The sequence below is a fragment of the Poromitra crassiceps genome (genome assembly GCF_964638095.1).
Source record: "Poromitra crassiceps genome assembly, chromosome: 4".
Classification (NCBI taxonomy): Eukaryota; Metazoa; Chordata; class Actinopteri; order Beryciformes; family Melamphaidae; genus Poromitra; species Poromitra crassiceps.
In genome coordinates this window covers 53,918,510-53,940,455 of record NC_139626.1, presented here as the reverse complement: position 1 = coordinate 53,940,455, position 21,946 = coordinate 53,918,510, and the positions used below count along the sequence as shown (strand labels likewise).

The following is a 21,946-nucleotide window of genomic DNA, read 5'->3' as shown; positions in this document are numbered from 1 at the left end:
GCCCGATCCAGACTCCCCCGACGAGCGGCCGCCATCCGAACGTGGATCCGCAGGCAGCAGAGCCTGCCATAGCAGGCAGCAGAGACTCGCCTGACACACGCAGCAGAGCGAGCAGAGCCACCAGAGACACTCCCACGGAGGAGGAGTTTGGAGTTGAGGGGGGTGGGGGTGCTCTTTATTGAAGGAAATCACTGTTCAGATGTTTCAGGTCAGAAAATATTAGCTTCAGAGTCAGTGATTTGCTTGAAATGCTTCATTTCACAAAAGGCTCATTATCTCAGCTTCTAGATGGAAACGTCTGTTTTTGGTGAAATCAACCTATCTTCTCCGGCTGATAACTAAAGAACGGAAAATGATATCAATAAACTTTTTTTTGCTGATGATAGAAGAGAGTCTCATCGTTCTTTGGGCGTGTTCGGTGTTTACATAGTAATATCACACAATATTCTGTGGGCCTCGAGAAATCACTGAAAACGCTCTGAAACTCTGGCACTGGGAGCATCCGTTTTCCAAAAGTGGCTGGCACTCAATGCATTTCTGCAGTGTGACAGTGCCAGACCCCCCCCCCCCACCCACCCACACACACACACACACACACACACACACACACACACACACACACACACACACATACATACACAAGCTTTGAATGGCTCATGTGACTATTTACACCCCAATTCAGAAAATGATTAGAATGTATTAAAAAAAAACTTTCTAGAGCACAGTGCATACAATTTATTTAGCAAATTGGGGGGAGTTCCCCCCTTATGCTTCACATCGGGGGGATTTATAGACTTTGGGGGGAGGGGGTAGACTTTAAGGAGAGATGATCCGGGGGTCTGGGGACCACAGTGGTCTTTGAGGGGCTTCGACTGGGTCCCCAACAAATTGAGAAATTGGGAAATTGATGGTAAATGACTCTAAATAAGCTAACAATTAGAGAATGTAGAAGAATGGCTATTTTGATTATAGTTTCACTGTTACCTCCATACGTACAATACTTTTATTTTAATTTTTTTATGGGAATCAGATTCTAAACTTGTTCATGTTGTTTGGTGTGTTCATGAGCTTTTAAATTGTAATGTGAAACAGACACTACAAAGAACAATTGTTATATTTAATTTTATTATGTAGAGGATTTGCAAGTTCATAGCTGTTTCCAAAATAATGCTTTACAGTCTGAATCATTTTCCAGATTATTCAAATTACACCTGAGGGGGCTTAACTGGGGCTACAGCAATTTGCAAGGGGGCTTTAGACCCCCCTTGCCCCGGTTTATCGCCGTCACTGAGTTGAACAGACTCACTCCATTTTACAGGTCTGTTACAATGTAACTACATATGAACTTAATTTATAACTATTGGTAATTACTGTGTAATTACATCTGGTGTTCATGTGTAATTACAAATAGTTCATATGTAACTAGGGTACCTGTAAAGTAAAGGGTTACCAAAATCAGTTGTGAGGAAGAAAGAAACATCGACCCTAACCCCTAAATTATGTCTGTGGCATTTCTGTGCTGCACTCCCTCTCTCTGCCCCCCTCTCTTTCTCTCTATGTGGCCTTTCTGTGCTGCACTCCCTCTCTCTGCCCCCTCTCTTTCTCTGTATGTGGCCTTTCTGTGCTGCACTCCCCCTCTCTGCCCCCTCTCTTTCTCTGTCTGTGGTCCTTTCTGTGCTGCACTCCCTCTCTCTGCCCCGCCCTCTTTCTCTGTCTGTGGTCCTTTATGTGCTGCACTCCCTCTCTCTGCCCCCCTCTCTTTCTCTGTATGTGGCCTTTCTGGGCTGCACTCCCTCTCTCTGCCCCCCCTCTTTCTCTGTCTGTGGTCCTTTCTGTGCTGCACTCCCTCTCTCTCTGCCACCCCCCTTTCTTTCTGTCTGTGGTCCTTTCTGTGCTGCACTCCCTCTCTCTGCCCCCCTCTCTTTATCTGTCTGTGGTCCTTTCTGTGCTGCTCTCCCTCTCTCTGCCCCCCCTCTTTCTCTGTCTGTGGTCCTTTCTGTGCTGCACTTGCTCTCTCTGCCCCCCCCTCTCTTTCTCTGTCTGTGGTCCTTCCTGTGCTGCACTCCCTCTCTCTGCCCCCCCTCTTTCTCTGTCTGTGGTCCTTTCTGTGCTGCACTCCCTCTCTCTTCCCCCCTCTCTTTCTCTGTATGTGGTCCTTTCTGTGCTGCACTCCCTCTCTCTGCCCCGCCCTCTTTCTCTGTCTGTGGCCATTTTGTACTGCACTCCCTCTCTCTGCCCCCCTCTCTTTCTCTGTCTGTGGTCCTTACTGTGCTGCATTCCCTCTCTCTGCCCCCCTCTCTTTCTCTGTCTGTGGTCCTTTCTGTGCTGCACTCCCTCTCTCTCTGCCAACCCCTCTTTCTCTGTCTGTGGTCCTTTCTGTGCTGCACTCCCTCTCTCTGCCCCCCCTCTTTCTCTGTCTGTGGTCCTGAAGACTACTTGTGTCATTATGAGAACCAACTTTAATTTTAAATCTTGACCAGTCCTCTATGATAGAGAATGAAGTCGATGTTCCTGAGGTTACTGTAGTATAAGAAGTCCGTCATCAAATTATTTCAGCGCTATTCAACATTTCTCTCCCTGTATTTCTGCAGCCAAAGCGACCACCAAATTGCGCCTACCTGCACCTGATTCCGGCGTTTGTGAGTAGATTTCTTTTTTTGTGAACATTGGAAACTGCTGATTGTAGCAGTTGCAGTGTTTCTGAATTTGAAGTTATTTATAATTGACAACTCCTGCCTGGAAATTATCTTTTTCTTCAGCTGAACATATAGGCCTAGATCTGTCAGAAAACCTAGCCTGGTATTGTGTTGTGTCCCTGTACCTATTTTCTGATTACTGTCACTACATGAGGAACACAGAAGTATGGTATGTCTACAGTCTGAGAAATATACATTTATCATGTATTTTACTACATGACGACACAGAAGTATGGTATGTCTACAGTCTGAGAAAGATACATTTATCATGTATTTTACTACATGAGGAAGACAGAAGTATGGTATGTCTACAGTCTGAGAAATATACATTTATCATGTATTTTACTACATGAGGAAGACAGAAGTATGGTATGTCTACAGTCTGAGAAAGATACATTTATCATGTATTTTACAGAACACAGACGTATGGTTTGTCTACAGTCTGAGAAATAGACATTCATCATGTCTTCTTAATTTCATGTCTTGCAGCCTCAGGACCCCGGCTCGAGCGTCTGGTGGAAGACCCCACATGTGGGAAGGTATGTGAAGTAATTGGAAGTGAAAATCAGTTGTGAGGAAGAAAGAAACATCTCTGTCTTCTCTGTCTGTGGTCCTTTCTGTGCAGCACTCCCTCTCTCTGCCCCCCCCCTTTCTCTGTCTGTGGTCCTTTCTGTGCTGCACTCCCTCTCTCTGCCCCCCCCCCTCTTTCTCTGTCTGTGGTCCTTTCTGTGCTGCACTCCCTCTCTCTGCCCCCCCCCCCTCTTTCTCTGTCTGTGGTCCTTTCTGTGCTGCACTCCCTCTCTCTGCCCCCCCCTCTTTCTCTGTCTGTGGTCCTTTCTGTGCTGCACTCCCTCTCTCTGCCCCCCCTCTTTCTCTGTCTGTGGTCCTTTCTGTGCTGCACTCCCTCTCTCTGCCCCCCCCCTCTCTTTCTCTGTCTGTGGTCTTTTCTGTGCTGCACTCAGGGCTGTAGTGGTGGCTAAACGCACGTAAACGGCATTTAGGTACCTTTTTCAATGCTCTGCAGCGTTTAGGCACCTTTTAAGATAAATCATTTTTGCACTTATTATTGCACGAGTTTTAAAAAGTTCGAGTAAACTCGAATTGTGGTGCGCTCCGCGGGAAAGGTACACGGCCCCGGTCACGTTGGTGCCTTTCTCGAGCTGCGCTTGTCTGCCCAGACAGCGCTCCCCTCAAACAACTTGACGGTGCCATTGTGCCAGCGATGCGCAATGCGCATTTGGAGACGTGCATTTGGAGACCAGCTCATGGTGAGCTGAACGTAGGTTGGTTAAAAATGTGTGTCAGGAGTGGGGAAAATCATATAGGCCTACCGTTTTACAACTGAAGAGTGAATCACTGGTGTAAGAGACATGATTGATTTCCCTCTGATCAAGTAAAGTTTGTAACATTAGGTGCGACTTGAATAGTCCAGGTGCTACTGTATAAAGCCAATACAACCATGTTGAAAACTATCTAGAAACATACTGGTGTTTGTTATGCAGAGATCTGTACCCCTGGCCTGGCTGCTGGCAAATTCACAAAATGTTTTATTATTCACGAAACGCCAGAGGGTGAACTACGGCATGCAGGTGATTTTCTTCTTCATGCAATTAAGACAACGTGACAATTTCTGACGCAGAAGAAGCAGCATGGACATTCGTTAGTTTTTCACAAATAACCCGAAAAAACGAAGAATAGCGGTTGCAAATGGTAAATTGCTTGTTAAAGCCCCAATCAGTAATATTTTTGACATTTTTTACTGTAATATAAGAGCTTTTTAGTCAGAGGACATGGTAGATTGACTTGTAATAGGGAGACTCTCGACTTTATTTATCCCACACCGCCCTCCATTGGCCAGCCCTGGGACTAAGCAGGTTGTCTGCCACGTCCCGTGGCAAAAAAAAAAGAAAAAAAGAAAAGGATGCGCGCATGCGCTGTACAGCGGAAGCGCTGTCTTCATGAAAACAAGGAAGTAACTCGATTTGGATTTGCTACGAAAATGATGTTTCACGGAACTATGGATTATTATTTCATCACGTGGTGAGTACCCGATGTCACAACATGTACATAGAGCTTTCTGGCGCTGTGTTTTGTTGACGTTGAACGGCGATATCGTTATCGATACTATTGCACCCAGAGGGCGCAGTTTCTCCAATAGCAAAACTTGGAAAACTTGCTGAATGGGGCTTTAAATCAGTTAGTCAGATTATGCCTGATATTGTTGTCGAATAGCAATGCTTGAAGCTTGATGTGCTGAGCTCAATCAAGCGTTATTAATTTGCACTGCTCTTGCTAACGTCATTAGGCATTGATTAACTGAATGCTATAATGTTAACTGTTACTTTGAACATCCATTTGCAATGATTCTGGCTGGATAAGTAACTATTGTAAATTTGTCACAATGAATGCATTTTGTGTACAATGTGTAAATACATTTTATATTGATTGTTTAGGCCTAATTATTTGTAAAGTCACAACACATTAGAGATGTGTGTAGTTCTTCATAGATTTAGCCTCTTCATTTTGCTCTCAAATGCACCACGTTGATGAATTTTACTTTAAAATGTACAACATTTTCTACCGGGAGAGAATCCCCCCGGACCCCACTTGTCCAAGGCCCATCCCTATAGCCAGCTACTTTTCATATCTGGCATTTTTTCATACTCAGAAATGTGGGGAACCCCCTGATATACCTTATAGGGCTTCAGATACAGATTAAGTTGTTCTACTCTCATATTTTGTCTTGTATATCAGTCACGCCGGTGCCGCGTGAGAAAGCTGCCTCAAAAGTATAGTTTACCCACTTTTTTTTTTACCACTACAGCACTGGCTGCACTCCCTCTCTCTGCCCCCCCCTTTTCCTCTGTATGTGGTCCTTTCTGTGCTGCACTCTCTCTCTCTGACCCCCCCCTCTCTCTCTGTCTGTGGTCCTTTCTGTGCTGCACTCCCTCTCTCTGTCCCCCCTCTCTCTCTGTCTGTGGTCCTTTCTGGGCTGCACTCCCTCTCTCTCTGCCCCCCCCCCCCTTCTCTGTCTGTGGTCCTTTCTGTGCTGCACTCCCTCTGTCTCTGCCCCCCCCTCTTTCTCTGTCTGTGGTCCTTTCTGTGCTGCACTCCCTCTCTCTGTCCCCCCTCTCTCTCTGTCTGTGGTCCTTTCTGTGGTGCACTGCCTCTCTCTGCCCCCCTCTCTTTCTCTGTCTGTGGTCCTTTCTGTGCTGCACTCCCTCTCTCTGTCCCCCCTCTTTCTCTGTCTGTGGTCCTTTCTGTGCTGCACTCCCTCTCTCTGCCCCCACCCCTCTTTCTCTGTCTGTGGTCCTTTCTGTGCTGCACTCCCTCTCTCTGTCCCCCCTCTTTCTCTGTCTGTGGTCTTTTCTGTGCTGCACTCCCTCTCTCTGCCCCCACCCCTCTTTCTCTGTCTGTGGTCTTTTCTGTGCTGCACTCCCTCTCTCTGTCCCCCCTCTTTCTCTGTCTGTGGTCCTTTCTGTGCTGCACTCTCTCTCTCTGCCCCCCCCCCTCTTTCTCTGTCTGTGGTCCTTTCTGTGCTGCACTCCCTCTCTCTGCCCCCCCTCTCTCTCTGTCTGTGGTCCTTTCTGTGCTGCACTCCCTCTCTCTGTCCCCCCTCTTTCTCTGTCTGTGGTCCTTTCTGTGCTGCACTCCCTCTCTCTGCCCCCACCCCTCTTTCTCTGTCTGTGGTCCTTTCTGTGCTGCACTCCCTCTCTCTGCCCCCCTCTCTTTCTCTGTCTGTGGTCCTTTCTGTGCTGCACTCCCTCTCTCTGTCCCCCCTCTTTCTCTTTCTGTGGTCCTTTCTGTGCTGCACTCCCTCTCTCTGCCCCCCTCTCTTTCTCTGTCTGTGGTCCTTTCTGTGCTGCACTCCCTCTCTCTGCCCCCCTCTCTTTCTCTGTCTGTGGTCCTTTCTGTGCTGCACTCCCTCTCTCTGTCCCCCCTCTTTCTCTTTCTGTGGTCCTTTCTGTGCTGCACTCCCTCTCTCTGTCCCCCCTCTTTTTCTGTCTGTGGTCCTTTCTGTGCTGCACTCCCTCTCTCTGTCCCCCCTCTTTCTCTGTCTGTGGTCCTTTCTGTGCTGCACTCTCTCTCTCTGCCCCCCCCCCTCTTTCTCTGTCTGTGGTCCTTTCTGTGCTGCACTCCCTCTCTCTGCCCCCCCCTCTCTCTCTGTCTGTGGTCCTTTCTGTGCTGCACTCCCTCTCTCTGTCCCCCCTCTCTCTCTGTCTGTGGTCCTTTCTGTGCTGCACTCCCTCTCTCTCTGCCCCCCCCCCCTCTCTCTGTCTGTGGTCCTTTCTGTGCTGCACTCCCTCTCTCTGTCCCCCCTCTCTCTCTGTCTGTGGTCCTTTCTGTGCTGCACTCCCTCTCTCTGCCCCCCCCCCCCTCTCTCTCTGTCTGTGGTCCTTTCTGTGCTGCACTCCCTCTCTCTGCCCCCCCTCTCTCTCTGTCTGTGGTCCTTTCTGTGCTGCACTCCATCTCTCTGCCCCCCCTCTCTCTCTGTATGTGGTCCTTTCTGTGCTGCACTCCCTCTCTCTGTCCCCCCTCTCTCTCTGTCTGTGGTCCTGTCTGTGCTGCACTCCCTCTCTCTGCCCCCCCCCACCCCTCTTTCTCTGTCTGTGGTCCTTTCTGTGCTGCACTCCCTCTCTCTGCCCCCACCCCTCTTTCTCTGTCTCTGGTCCTTTCTGTGGTGCACTTCCTTTCTCTGTCCCCCCTCTTTTTCTGTCTGTGGTCCTTTCTGTGCTGCACTCCCTCTCTCTGCCCCCCCTCTTTCTCTGTCTGTGGTCCTTTCTGTGCTGCACTCCCTCTCTCTGCCCCCCCTCTCTCTCTGTCTGTGGTCCTTTCTGTGCTGCACTCCCTCTCTCTGTCCCCCCTCTTTCTCTGTCTGTGGTCTGAGAAATATACATTCATCATGTCTTCTTCATTTCATGTCTTGCAGCCTCAGGACCCCCGGCTGGAGCGTCTGGTGGAAGAACCCACATGTTGGAAGGTAGGTGAAGTAACAGGAAGTGAAAATCAGTTGTGTGGAAGAAAGAAACATCAACCCTAACCCCTAAATTCTGTCTATGGTCCTTTCTGTGCTGTACTCCCTCTCTCTGCCCCCCCTCTTTCTCTGTCTGTGGTCCTTTCTGTGCTGCACTCTCTCTCTCTGCCCCCCCTCTCTCTCTGTCTGTGGTCCTTTCTGTGCTGCACTCTCTCTCTCTGCCCCCCCTCTTTCTCTGTCTGTGGTCCTTTCTGTGCTGCACTCCCTCTCTCTGCCCCCCTCTCTTTCTCTGTCTGTGGTCCTTTCTGTGCTGCACTCCCTCTCTTTGCCCCCCCCTCTTTCTCTGTCTGTGGTCCTTTCTGTGCTGCACTCTCTCTCTCTCTGCCCCCCTCTCTTTCTCTGTCTGTGGTTTTTTCTGTGCTGCACTCCCTCTCTCTGTCCCCCCTCTTTCTCTGTCTGTGGTCCTTTCTGTGCTGCACTCCCTCTCTCTGCCCCCCCCCCCCCTCTTTCTCTGTCTGTGGTCCTTTCTGTGCTGCACTCCCTCTCTCTGTCCCCCCTCTTTCTCTGTCTGTGGTCCTTTCTGTGCTGCACTCTCTCTCTCTGCCCCCCCTCTCTTTCTCTGTCTGTGGTCCTTTCTGTGCTGCACTCCCTCTCTTTGCCCCCCCCCCCCTCTTTCTCTGTCTGTGGTCCTTTCTGTGCTGCACTCCCTCTCTCTGCCCCCCTCTCTTTCTCTGTCTGTGGTCCTTTCTGTGCTGCACTCCCTCTCTCTGCCCCCCCTCTCTTTCTCTGTCTGTGGTCCTTTCTGTGCTGCACTCCCTCTCTCTGCCCCCCTCTCTTTCTCTGTCTGTGGTCCTGAAGACTACCTATATCATTATGAGAACCAACTTGAATTTTAAATCTTGGCCAGTCCTCTGTGATAGAGAATTAAGTAGATGTTCCTGATTCTACAACAGCATGGGTGAATACTGGATTCTGATTGGCTAGCAACAGTGGTAAATAGGCCAACAACCTACAGTTCGGCTCCAACCGCAGTATCACTCCGCTCCCTGATGCTGACTCCGCTGCCTGTGCTGACTCCGCCCACTGTTAGCCTGTCAGTCGACAAATCTTTAACAAGGAAATGGCCGATCTCTAACAAGGAATTGTCCGATTTCGTAGTACCGTTTGATTTACTGGGTGGATTGAGTTTTGAGCAGTGGTTAGATGAAGATGAAGGTGAAGTGAACAAAGAACGACATGGTGAAATTGGGGAGAGAGAACTGGCTGAGCTTGAGTTGTCACGAGTTCGGACTAGCGGGAGGTCCGACTAGCGGGAGGTCCGACTAGCGCCCGGACCCCGAACCTGGGACTGTCAAACAAACAAACGCCCTCTGCCGTCACCAGATATCAACACACCACCACCAAAACGGGCTGTTGTAGAAAACTGTTTAAATAACTGTACTTTTACAGGCAATGTATCAATAACTGTGAATCCCGTTAAGGAATAGGTTAGTTGTTTTTTGGCTCAAAGGCAACTAAATGTTTAGTGCAATCATTGATCTTGTGTATGGAACTATATTCTGTGGCGGAAGGATAAATGTATTCTGAAACCAGTAATGATTGTAAATAAATGAATTGGATGTTACAATTGTGTATTTTTTATATTATTTGGTAGCTGTTGTAGAAAACAAATTTACCACTCGAGGTCGGGGGTTGTGGGCACATTTACCACTGGTACAGGGTTTATAGCACTCGGCTTCGCCTCGTGCCACAACCCTGTACCAGTGGTAAATGTGCCCACAACCCCCTCTCTCTCGTGGTAAATTTGTTAATTAGGTTACTGTAGTAAGAAGTCAGTCATCAAATTATGTCAGCGCTATTCAACATTTCTCTCTCTGTATTTCTGCAGCCAAAGCGACCATCAAATTGGGACCTGATTAAGTTAAAGTTGGTGAGTGGATTTCTTTTTTTGTGAACATTGGAAATTGCAGATAGCAGTTGCAGTGTTTTTGAATTTGAAGTTATTTATAATTGACAGCTCCTGCCTGGAAATTATCTGTTTCTTCAGCTGAACATATAGGGCTAGACCTGTCAGAAAACCAAGGCTGAGGGAGGTACGGTGGTGCAGTGGTAAGCACTATCGCCTCACAGCTCGAAGGTCTTGGGTTCGATTCCCACCTGGGGACGAGGTGAACGCTGAAGGAATGCGTGCCCGTCCGCATGTCCTCGAGTGCCCACCGCCCGGGTGGGGTCGGCAAAAGGGCCTTTCTGTGTGGAGTTTGCATGTTCTCCCCGTGCCTCCCGGGGGTTTCCTTCATATAGGAACCCCCTTCACAAAAACATGCAATATCCTGGTTGTTAGTGTGGTTCCTCCTCTGGTCGTTAAGGGCGCCTGTTCAGAGGGAGGGGAACTGGTTGAAATAGCGTGAACCTCCCACGTGCTACAGTATGTCCTACCGGTGAAGCTTCCTCTGTCAGGTGAAAAGAAGCAGCTGACTGACTGCCCATGTCTCGGAGGAAGCATGGAATCAGTCTCGGCTCTCCCCAGATCGGCAGAGGATGGAGTAGCAACCAGGATTGAGAAATCAAATGAGCACTAACGGGGGATAAAATGGGATAAAGAATCGGGGAAAAAAGAAAAAGAAAAGAAAACCAAGGCTGGTATTGTGTTGTGTCTCTGTACCTATTTTCTGATTCCTGTCACTGCATGAGGAATACAGAAGTATAGTATCTCAACAGTCTGAGAAGTGAGGTTTCATTCCAAATTTCAATCAGAAGGCCGCCATATTCGCATAACCTGATCAGCCCGTGACGTCAGTCAAGTGTAACTATGACATCAGTTATGACGTCAGTTCATCCTAGTACATACAGTATAGCGATGGTTCACATCCCTCTCTGGTGGATCATAGCAGCAGCTGGCCTCACAGTTGTTCATCATCTCCTCTGAAGCCGTCCTCTGAAGCTGTTGTTTCGCTATTCTATTCTCCCATTCTCCTATCGTTTGCCACTTCCATCCTGTTCTTAAATCGCCATTAATCCGTGGGTTCACTCAGCATTGACTTTCACTCTCAGCACGTCTGGATTGGGCGATGAGCAGAATGGAAGATTCGGGGAGGAGGAAATAGAGCATTTCCTGGACGGAGACAAGGATTTTTGACGATCATAGCCTACTCTGTTCCTGCTCGTGGATTTTGGCATTCGTTCGTTTCTGCGGCTGAGAGGCTCTCTACTCAGCCGGCCAGACCCGGGCGCAACGGCCCAGGCTGCGTCTCAGATCGTAACGAGGAGACTCACTGAAGAAGGGCCCAGAGGGGCAGGAGGCCTGAAAAGGAAGCGAGGGCACCCGCGGACGCACAACGGCCTGCGAGGAAAGGAAACCTTCCAGAGTTCCTTTCGAGTGCAAAGGAAGCAAGCCGCACACTCAGTGGCGTGCCGTCCATTAGGCGAACTAGGCAAATGCTAGGGGCGCTTGAGCCGTTAGGGGCGCCAGAGAGGGTAAAAAAAAAAAAAACATTTTTAAAAATACTTTTTCATGATAATAGGCCTACTATTATTTTACAATAGTAGACAAAAAATAAGCAGAACAACGTCTTAAGTCTTTAAATAATAGTGAAATCATTTTTCTAATTCTGGCTTTCTGGCTGCCTGGGCTGCAGCACTTTCACCATGGTCCCTAATCCATACCACCCCACCCCCTGCACGGCCACACCCCCTTCTACCTGCTCGGAGCTTTTTCCCAGAGTGGGGGAAGGGAGCTGGAAGCTGGGTGCTGAGGGTGCTGCAGCAACCCTGGTGGCAAGAAATGGGATTTTCGAAATTGTTGGATTTGGCTGTCTTGTGTTTATACCACCAACAAGATGCATTAAAAAACAGTTTGTGCTTCTGCAGCTCTAATCTTATTTCATACGCTCTCTCTTCAAAAGTGTTTGATTTTCAACATAATCTGGTTTTCCATAATAATAATAATAAGTTCAGTGTTTATGCCTGTGTTGCTGTCTGTTGTAGTGTAAAACAACTAAAGGGAGAGCAGGTGCTTACATGAAAGTGAGTGAGAAAAGGAGAAGATACTGAATAATGACATCACAGCAGTATAATCCTAATGTTAATTTAAAATTAAATATTCTTCTAAATATGGATGAAAGTCCAAAAAACGTCAAATTTTCTTTGAAAATCTTGCCTAGGGCACCAACTTGGTCAGGCACGCCACTGCGCACACTGCCCATCAATTTATTTATATCGCCTCTGTTCGGGTTTGACTTTACAGGCCTGTCAAACAGCAATAAAACACAAAAAACAAGCAGCAAATGTATTTATGATAGTGCATGAACTCTTCACAATCTCTGCGAACCGAACAGGTTCTATTCCGGCCTATAAGTAAAGAAAGATTCTGGCGAGCCTACATAAAGGGGCCCTTTACACGAGAACAGTTTCTGGAAGAAATGACACAATAGCGTTTCCTTCACACATTTTCCTTCACACCTTCTCCCTGTTTACATGAGCGCTGTTGAATTTTTAAAACGCCGTAATGTACATGCCAGGTCGCTAGGTGGCAGTGTGGTCACCTTATTCTTTGCCCATACAAGGACGCTTCTGCATGACGTCATTTCGTAATCGTCCTTCCGGTTTTAGACACGGAAGTAGATTACGCCTACTGTAGTCATTTTTAGACTTGCCAAAAAGCTGTTTTCAAGCAAAAAAAAAACTGTTTTAAAGTTTCAATCTTCGGGTGAGAACGTTACATAGATGTGACCAGTTTATCAGAATAAGCCTATTTGGACATCTTTAACGAGCAGCGAGGACCGGGAGCGCTGGCTGTGCTGACACCGGTCGGACTAGCTATCTGTCAAACCCTACTAAATGTCTCTTTGCATCCAATAATGTGAAATTAAATATTTTAACAAAAAAAACTAAAAACAAATCATGCTAAGAACCAGTTCCCTACCCGCGACAAGCCAGACGAGACGAGAGGAGACGAGACGAGACGTGCAGTCAGTCAAACTTTTAAAAGTATAGCCTATTTTTTGAAGACGGTATATTGACAATGACAACACTTAGGTTATTAAAAGCGATTGCAGCTGGTTGACACACGGGCATCCAACTCGCATTCAGAACGGTCTTAATAGCCTATAGCCTTTACTGTTAACTGAGGCGCAGAGATAAGATCGCTACCTGTAGCCTACTTCCTAGAACGAAATCCCTTGCTATGTTGCGCGTCGTTGTGAGTTATTTTTCCTCTGAGATGATGCTCCATAAAGTCGTTCACACAAATAAACGAAAGCTGCTGCTCGTTAAATGACAAATCAACTGAGGTCATAGTAGGATTTCTATGCTGAAACGACTTTGATATTAGTAGGCTAAATTAATCAACATCATAATATGCTTTCAACCATCAGAGCGATGGTGCAATGACTTCTATCATCAATGCCCATTAATAACAATAATAATAATACTATTAATAAGAATAATATATATAAATAATTATAATGATAATAACATAATAATAATAATAATAAAGTAAATAAATAATAATAAAAAACAAACAAAAACAAAACAAAAACAGCAACACAGTATCAGTATCAGTAGGGCAGACACCTACGTCCCCCCTGTCCATGGTACGTTATGTCAAGCTCAGACCTTACTAGCCCTTCTGCCCCCCTGTTCCTCATCGCACCCCGTCATCACATGACGAGATCCTGGTTCATCTAGCACTTCAAGTGGACGCTCCATGTAACCTCCCGGCGGAGATCTACTCCAGTCACTCCTTCTGGATCGGCGCAGCTACATCGGCTGCCGCGCAAGGGGTGTCCTCCGCCTCCCTCCAGCAAACGGGGCGCCAGTCAGGTTTCTCGACCTACATCCGCCTTCTCTGCCTACATCTACCGGAGCAGGCAGCCATACCGGCGGCCGAAAAGCCCCTCCTCCCGTAATTGGTGAGCATGGCAATGGACAGTGTCCCAATACCTCAATGTCAAAACTTCTCGTTGGTGGTGCCGCCCGGTAAGGCACCGTAAGTCACCCCCGATTTGAACGCAAAGTTCAGCCCAGGTGGTTCTGAATTTCACTGTGCCAAAAGTGAACGTAACGTAAAGTCTCACGTTACGTTACGTTACGTTGTATCCGGGTCTGAGTACTGCTGGCGTCTGTTGTTGTGACTGCCGCTTCTGCCCGCGTCCTTACTTTTCGTTATTGTTAGCTGTTTGTGTGTTTATTTTGTTTTGTTCTGGTCCACCCGTCCTCGTCCGTGTCTCTCTGTCCTTTCCTCCCTGCTGTTTGAACATTCCCGTTTTCCCCTCGGCTGATCAACACGTCCTCACCACCCTCTGGATTACCCGTCAAACTGATCGATCATTTCCTCATTCCTGTCTCCCCTCCGCTGATCAACACGTCGCTGGATTACCTTCTCCCGTTGGATTTATCATTCCCTCTCACTGCCTGGACTCCATCTGCTTCGCCCCTCCATGACCGACCTGTTGCGTGCCATTTCCTATCGCTGCCCAGCCGTGCTGCGCTGTGTGACCCACGTCCTGGCAGGCAGCCTCCACTACCTCGCCATTTCGTGGGCTCCCGCCACCTCCGCTAGCCATCTCTGCAGGTGAGTGATTGCCACCCCGCTTTCCCTCACTGCTGCTGGAGCTGGTCTCTTGCCATGGCACGGCTGGGCTGCCCCGCCGCACGGGCTCGGTCTTGGGCCAGCACCATCAATCCTCACACCAACAACAACAACAACAACTGCAACACCACTCTCCCCGGATTACTGTCACCTCTCCTCATATCATACCTCCATCTTGGACTCTCACTACTGCTCCTATCTTTTCCCCCTGGACCATTTTTATTTTTATTTTTTCCACCTGGACCATTATTTTTTCCACCTACCCCCCAACTTCCACGATCTCTCCCCCGCCTCACCTACTCTGCTGCCAACCTTCACTTACTTAACAATAACCACCGTCTCTCTGCTCCTGCTTTCACTGCCGCCAGCAAATCTAACATTCTCCGCCGCCGCCGCTACATCCACCATGGACCCCGCCATAACCGCAACCGGACCCTACACTACTCTGCCGACACTAACATTCCCTCACTCTGGACTAACTCCCGCCCCCCTGTCAATACCACCTGCCGCTCTGCTAACCCCAACAACCTCCGCTCTCTCCCCCCTGCTCCCCCTGCTCCCAAATCCATCTCCCTTGCCCTGCTGAACACTCGCTCTCTCTCCAACAAATCACCTATCATATCGGAACTCATCCTGGACAATAACATTGATCTTCTCCTCCTCACTGAAACATGGCAACAGCCCCTGGACTTCTACTCACTCAATCAGGCCACCCCCCCCAACTATAGTTACATCGCCAAGCCCCGCCTCTCTGGGCGTGGGGGGGGGGGGGGTCTCGCCGTTCTCCATAAACAATCCCTACCCATCAACTAACTCAACCTCAACCTCCCATCCCTGTCCTCCTTTGAACACCTTGCCTTCTCTCTTCCCAACTCCATCACTGCCCTTCTTCTTTACCGTCCCCCCAAGCCCCACCCCTCTTTTCTGTCTGATCTCTCTGAACTCCTCACCATCGCTTCTTCTCTTTCCTCCCGCCTCCTTCTCACCGGTGACCTGAACATCCACGTTGACCAACCTGACTCCCCTCTGACATCTGACTTCCTCTCTCTCCTCGACTGTTTTCACCTCACCCAGCACATCAACTTCCCCACCCACACCAAAGGCCACATTCTTGACCTAGTCTGCTCTTCCTCTCTACCCATCTCCAACCCTCACCCTCTCTTTTTCCCTCTCTCTGACCACCACTGCATCCTCTTCTCTGCTCCCCTGCCCCCACCCCGCCGCCCCAACAAACGCACCATCTCCTTCCGTAATAATCAAATCCATTGACCTACCCACTCTCTCCCAGACTATATCCTCTGCCCCCCCCCCCCCCCCCCTGAATCCGCCCCCTCCTCTCCCGATGACTATGCCACCCTCCTCAATTCTGCACTCACTTACTCCCTTGACTCCCTGGCCCCCCTTAAAACCTCCACAGTCTCATTCACCTCCTCCTCCCCCTGGTTCACTCCCCAACTCTGCACTATGAAACAGACCGGCCGGCAACTGGAAGGACTCCTCAAGAAAACTCACCTTACTGTCCACGCTGAACTCTACAAGCAGCACCTCTCCTCCTACCGTGATGCACTCCTAGCCGCCAAATCCGCCCACTTCTCCACCCTCATCAACAGCACCAACAGGAACCCCCGCACTCTCTTCTCCACTGTCAAAAAAGCTCCTCCAACCCCCGGACAATAACACACTCTCCGCCCCTGAACTCTGAAACTAATTTCTCCACGCCTTCAACAGCAAAATCTCCAAAATCCACTCCTCCCTGACTGCCTCCATCGCCAACCCCTCCGCCGCTCCCCCCCCACTATCATCTTCCCTCCCCCTGACCTCCCCCCTCCCTCACTGCCTTCTCCCCTGTTGACTCCTCCCTCATCACCGACATTATCACCGCCTCCAAGTCCTCCACCTGCTCTCTCGAGCCCACCCTCGACCCTGCCAACCCCTCCAACTACTGCCCCATCTCCAACCTACCATTCCTCTCCAAAACCCTTGAGCGCATCGTCGCCACCCAACTTCCCTCCCACCTTCACTCTCACAACCTCTACGAATCCCTACAGTCTGGCTTCCGTCCGTTCCACAGCACCGAAACCGCCCTCTCCAAAGTCATCAACGACCTCCTCACCTCCGCTGACTCCGGTGCCCTCAACATCCTAGTTCTACTAGATCTGAGCGCAGCCTTTGACACTGGGAACCACTCCATCCTCCTCCGAAGGCTGCGCCAACTGGGTGTTGAGGGCACCGCACTGGACTGGCTCACCTCATACCTCACCGACAGACAACAGTTCATCTCCCTCTCCGGTCACTCCTCCACCCTCTCCTCTGTTTTGCAGGGGGTCCCTCAGGGCTCAGTCCTCGGCCCCCTGCTCTTCATCTGCTATATACTCCCCCTTGGTCACATCATCCGTCAATTCAACCTGGACTTCCACTGCTACGCCGATGACACTCAGCTCTACATCAGCACCAAATCCCTCCAGAACCCACCCCTCACCCACATCGAAAACTGCATATCCGCAATAAAAACCTGGCTAACCCACAACTTCCTCCAACTCAACAGCGACAAAACGGAACTCCTCCTCATTGGCACCAAATCCACCCTCAATAAAACCGGACCCATCACCCTCACCATAGACGACTCCACCATCACCCCCTCCCCACTGGCTCGCAACCTTGGTTTCATCCTGGACCCCACCATCTCCTTCGATCCCCACGTCAGCTCCGTTGTCAAAACCTCATACTTCCATCTCCGCAATATTGCCAAAGTCAGACACTGCCTCTCCCCCCCTACTGCTCAATCCCTCATTCATGCCTTCATCTCCTCCCGCCTCGACTACTGCAACTCCCTCCTCATCGGCATCACCTCCCGTTCCCTCCATAGACTCCAGATGGTTCAAAACTCAGCCGCCCGCCTGCTCACTCACACCCGGTCCCGCGATCACATCACCCCTGTCCTCCACTCTCTTCACTGGCTCCCCGTCAAGCAACGTATTGACTTCAAACTACTCTACTACTACTCCTCCACAGCCTAGCCCCCCCTAGATGACTGACCTCCTCATCCCCCATCGCCCCTCCCGTACACTCCGATCCTCTTCTACTGCCACCTCATCATCCCCCCATCCAGACTCAAAACCTTTGGTGACCGTGCTTTCTCCCGCGCCGCACCCCGACTTTGGAACTCCCTCCCCCAGACCATCCGAGACTCTCCCTCACTCCCCACTTTCAAAACCCGACTTAAAACCTACCTGTTCTCCCAAGCCTACAACCTCCCCTACCCCTGACCACCTCCTCCTAACCACCACCCTCCGCCTCCCCCTCCCCCCTCCTGTTCTCTTCCTCTCCTCTGCCTCTCCATACAACCTTGCCCTGAATCGCCACTGTTATTTGTACCTGTTACCTGTATCTGTTGCCTGTTGCCTGTTTCTGTTGCTTGTCTTTTGTTTACTGTTAACTCAGCCACTTTTGGAGAACGGACGCTCCCAGTGCCAGAGTTTCAGAGCGTTTTCAGTGATTTCTCGAGGCCCACAGAATATTGTGTGATATTACTATGTAAACACCGAACACGCACAAAGAACGATGAGACTCTATTGTATCAGCAGCAAAAAAAAGTTTATTGATATCATTTTCCGTTCTTTAGTTATCAGCCGGAGAAGATAGGTCAAAAACAGCAAAAACAGGCGTTTCCATCTAGAAGCTGAGATAATGAGCCTTTTGTGAATTGAAGCATTTCAAGCAAATCACTGACTCTGAAGCTAATATTTTCTGACCTGAAACATCTGAACAGTAATTTCTTTCAATATAACAGCACCCCCACCCCCCTCTACTGCAAACTCCTCCTCCGTGGGTGTGTCTCTGGCGGCTCTGCTCGCTCTGCTGCGTGTCAGGCGAGTCTCTGCTGCTTGCGGATCCACGTTCGGATGGCGGCCGCTCGTCGGGGGAGTCTGGATTGGGCTTGCTCGTTTCTGGGGTTTCGGTTGTGAGCTGGGATGAAGCTGCGTTCGATTCTGGGCTTTCTGGGCTTTCTGCTGCGCGTTTCAAAGTGTGCTGCATCCCAGAGTCTATTTTCGGAGCCCCCCACCGTTGTGCGCCGGCTCCCAGCGCGACAGCGAAAAGCCAAACCATTCTCATGAGAATGGTTTCATCACGGCTTTTTCTGCTGTTTTTCCTCAACTTTCTCTAATCTGGAGAGCACTGTCGTCACCTAATGGGCCCGTAAAATAGGTTATACACATTCAAAATCCCCCAAACTTTCACAGGAGATGCATGAGGCTTTGATCCACGTCCCACCGTCAAAAAACGCATTTGACGCCGATCGACGTCATTGGCACTCTACGTTAGTATTTGATTTGACGCCGATCGACGTCATTGGCACTCAATGAGTTAAGCGTCTTTGAGTTCTGAAAAGCGCTATATAAAATAAATTAATTATTATTATTATTATTATTAAAGTAAGAAACCGTAAGACACGTCCGGCAAATGTGGGTTTAAATTTCATAATATAACATCCCCACTGTACAAACCCCTAAGTCATCTCCACTGTACAAACCCCTAAGTCATCTCCACTGTACAAACCCCTAAGTCATCTCCACTATATACCCCCTAAGTCATCTCCACTGTATACCCCCTAAGTCATCTCCACTGTATAAACCCCTAGGTCATCTCCACTGTATAAACCCCAAAGTCATCTCCACTGTATAAACCCCAAGTCATCTCCCCTGTATAAACCCCTAGGTCATCTCCACTGTATAAACCCCTAAGTCATCTCCACTGTATAAACCCTAAGTCATCTCCATTGTATAAACCCCTAAGTCATCTCCACTGTATAAACCTCTAAGTCATCTCCACTGTATAAACCCCTAAGTCATCTCCACCGTGTAAACCCCTAAGTTAACTCCACTATATAAACCCCTAAGTCATCTGCACTGTATAAACCCCTAAGTCATCTCCATCATATAAACCTCTAAGTCATCTCCACCGTCTAAACCCCTAAGTCATCTCCACCGTGTAAACCCCTAAGTCATCTCCACTGTACAAACCCCTAAGTCATCTCCACTGTATACACCCTAAGTTATCTCCATTGTATAAACCCCAAAGCCATCTCCACTGTACAAACCCCTAAGTCATCTCCACTGTATAAACCCCTAAGTCATCTCCACTGTATAAACCCTAAGTCATCTCCATTGTATAAACCCTGAAGTCATCTCCACTGTACAAACCCCTAAGTCATCTCCACTGTATAAACCTCTAAGTCATCTCCACTGTATAACCCCCTAAGTCATCTTCACCGTATAAACCCCTAAGTCATCTCCACTGTAGAAACCCTCTCCACCATGTAAACCCCTAAGTCATCTCCACTGTATAAACCCCTAAGCCATCTCCACTGTATAAACCCCTAAGTCATCTCCACTGTAGAAACCCTCTCCACCATGTAAACCCCTAAGTCATCTCCACTGTATAAACCCCTAAGTCATCTCCACTGTATAAACCTCTAAGTCATCTCCACTGTATAAACCCCTAAGTCATCTCCACCGTGTAAACCCCTAAGTTATCTCCACTATATAAACCCCTAAGTCATCTCCACTGTATAAACCTCTAAGTCATCTCCATCATATAAACCTCTAAGTCATCTCCACCGTCTAAACCCCTAAGTCATCTCCACCGTGTAAACCCCTAAGTAATCTCCACTGTACAAACCCCTAAGTCATATCCACTGTATAAACCCCTAAGTCATCTCCACTGTATACACCCTAAGTCATCTCCATTGTATAAACCCCGAAGCCATCTCCACTGTACAAACCCCTAAGTCATCTCCACTGTATAAACCCTAAGTCATCTCAATTGTATAAACCCCGAAGTCATCTCCACTGTACAAACCCCTAAGTCATCTCCACTGTATAAACCTCTAAGTCATCTCCACTGTATAACCCCCTAAGGCATCTTCACCGTATAAACCCCTAAGTCATCTCCACTGTAGAAACCCTCTCCACCATGTAAACCCCTAAGTCATCTCCACTGTATAAACCCCTAAGCCATCTCCACTGTATAAACCCCTAAGTCATCTCCACTGTAGAAACCCTCTCCACCATGTAAACCCCTAAGTCATCTCCACTGTATAAACCCCTAAGTCATCTCCACTGTATAAACCCCTAAGTCATCTTCACCGTATAAACCCCTAAGTCATCTCCACTGTAGAAACCCTCTCCACCATGTAAACCCCTAAGTCATCTCCGTTGTATAAACCCCTAAGTCATCTTCACCGTATAAACCCCTAAGTCATCTCCACTGTAGAAACCCTCTCCACCATGTAAACCCCTACATCATCTCCACTGTATAAACCCCTAAGTCATTTTCACCGTATAAACCCCTAAGTCATCTCCACTGTAGAAACCCTCTCCACCATGTAAACCCCTAAGTCATCTCCACTGTATAAACCCCTAAGTCATCTCCACCGTATAAACCCCTAAGGCATCTCCACTGTAGAAACCCTCTCCACCATGTAAACCCCTAAGTCATCTCAACTGTAGAACCCCTAAGTCATCTCCATTGTATAAACCCCTAGGTCATCTTTACCGTATACACCCTAAGTCATCTCCATTGTCTAAACCCCTAAGTCATCTTCACCGTGTAAACCCCTAAGTTATCTCCATTGTATAAACCCCTAAGTCATCTTCACCGTGTAAACCCCCAAGTCATCTCCACTGTAGAACCCATAAGTCATCTCCATTGTATAAACCCCTAAGTCATCTCCACTGTGGAACCCCTAAGTCACCTCCACCGTATAAACCCCTAAGTCACCTCCACCGTATAAACCCCTAAGTCATCTTCACCATATAAACCCTCAAGTCACGTCCACCATATAAACCCTTTTGGGGGGATTCGGATTCGGATTCCTCACCGTATAAACCCTTCGAATTTCCACTGTATTAACCCGGTTTCGCACTGTATAAACCCCTAAGTCATCTCCACTGTATAAATCCCGGTCTAAGCCATCTCCGCTGTATAAAGCCCTAAGTCACCTCCATTGTATAAACCCCTCCCCTAAGTCATCCAAGTCTGGAAGAGGCCAAGTTAAGTCACTAAGTCACCAAGGCTGAAGGCCCAGCCAAGTTAAGCGGCAGCCGTGAGTTGCTGTAAGTCACTAAAGCTTGTTTTATACTCGCCATGCCGTGAAGGGCGCGGGGCTGGAGCGAGGGGCGCGAGCGTCAAATGACGTCAATGTGTTGGGCGTGGTTGGCCGCTACCTCCGTAGGACGCCCACCGCGTACCTGCAGATTTTTCTCACAGCGCGACCTCCGCACAGCTTCTCTCCAAACATGGACACTTTCGAAGCATGTCTCGCTGAACAGATCCGGCTCTACCCGAACCTCTACGACACTTCCCGAAGGGACCACAAGGACCACAACAAGTTTCTCCCAAGGGAGACCAAATAAAATAATCAATCAATCAATCAAAATGCTACAGAACTTGTGGAGAGAAATCGCTAGCACGCTGGGAGAAGAGGACACTTTTTGTAAGAAAAAGTGGAAAAACGCTAAAGACCGCTTTGTTAAAGCAAAAAAAGCTCAGGTGAAGAAGAGTGGAGATCCCGGTGGCATAAAAACAATTCCTCCTATTCTCGTGCAGCTGGGAAGGCTGTCAACATGCATCAAACATCGTATTACCGAAAATAACTTTGATTTGGAGGTAAGCAATATTACACAA

At 48.7% G+C, this 21,946-nt stretch overlaps 1 protein-coding gene across 1 annotated transcript in view; it reads left to right on the top strand.

The window, feature by feature from the left end:
- The window catches only part of LOC310775840 (uncharacterized protein), a gene marked incomplete at its 3' end in the record, with an annotated part of 52,087 nt that overhangs the window by 21,865 nt on the left and 8,276 nt on the right, over nt 1–21,946 (top strand). Inside the window, exons 7-10 of the mRNA XM_083635967.1 lie at nt 2,592–2,639; nt 3,186–3,235; nt 7,627–7,677; nt 9,560–9,601. Coding sequence (XP_083492093.1) covers nt 2,592–2,639; nt 3,186–3,235; nt 7,627–7,677; nt 9,560–9,601 — 191 coding nt within the window. The remainder of the gene's footprint in view (nt 1–2,591; nt 2,640–3,185; nt 3,236–7,626; nt 7,678–9,559; nt 9,602–21,946) is intronic.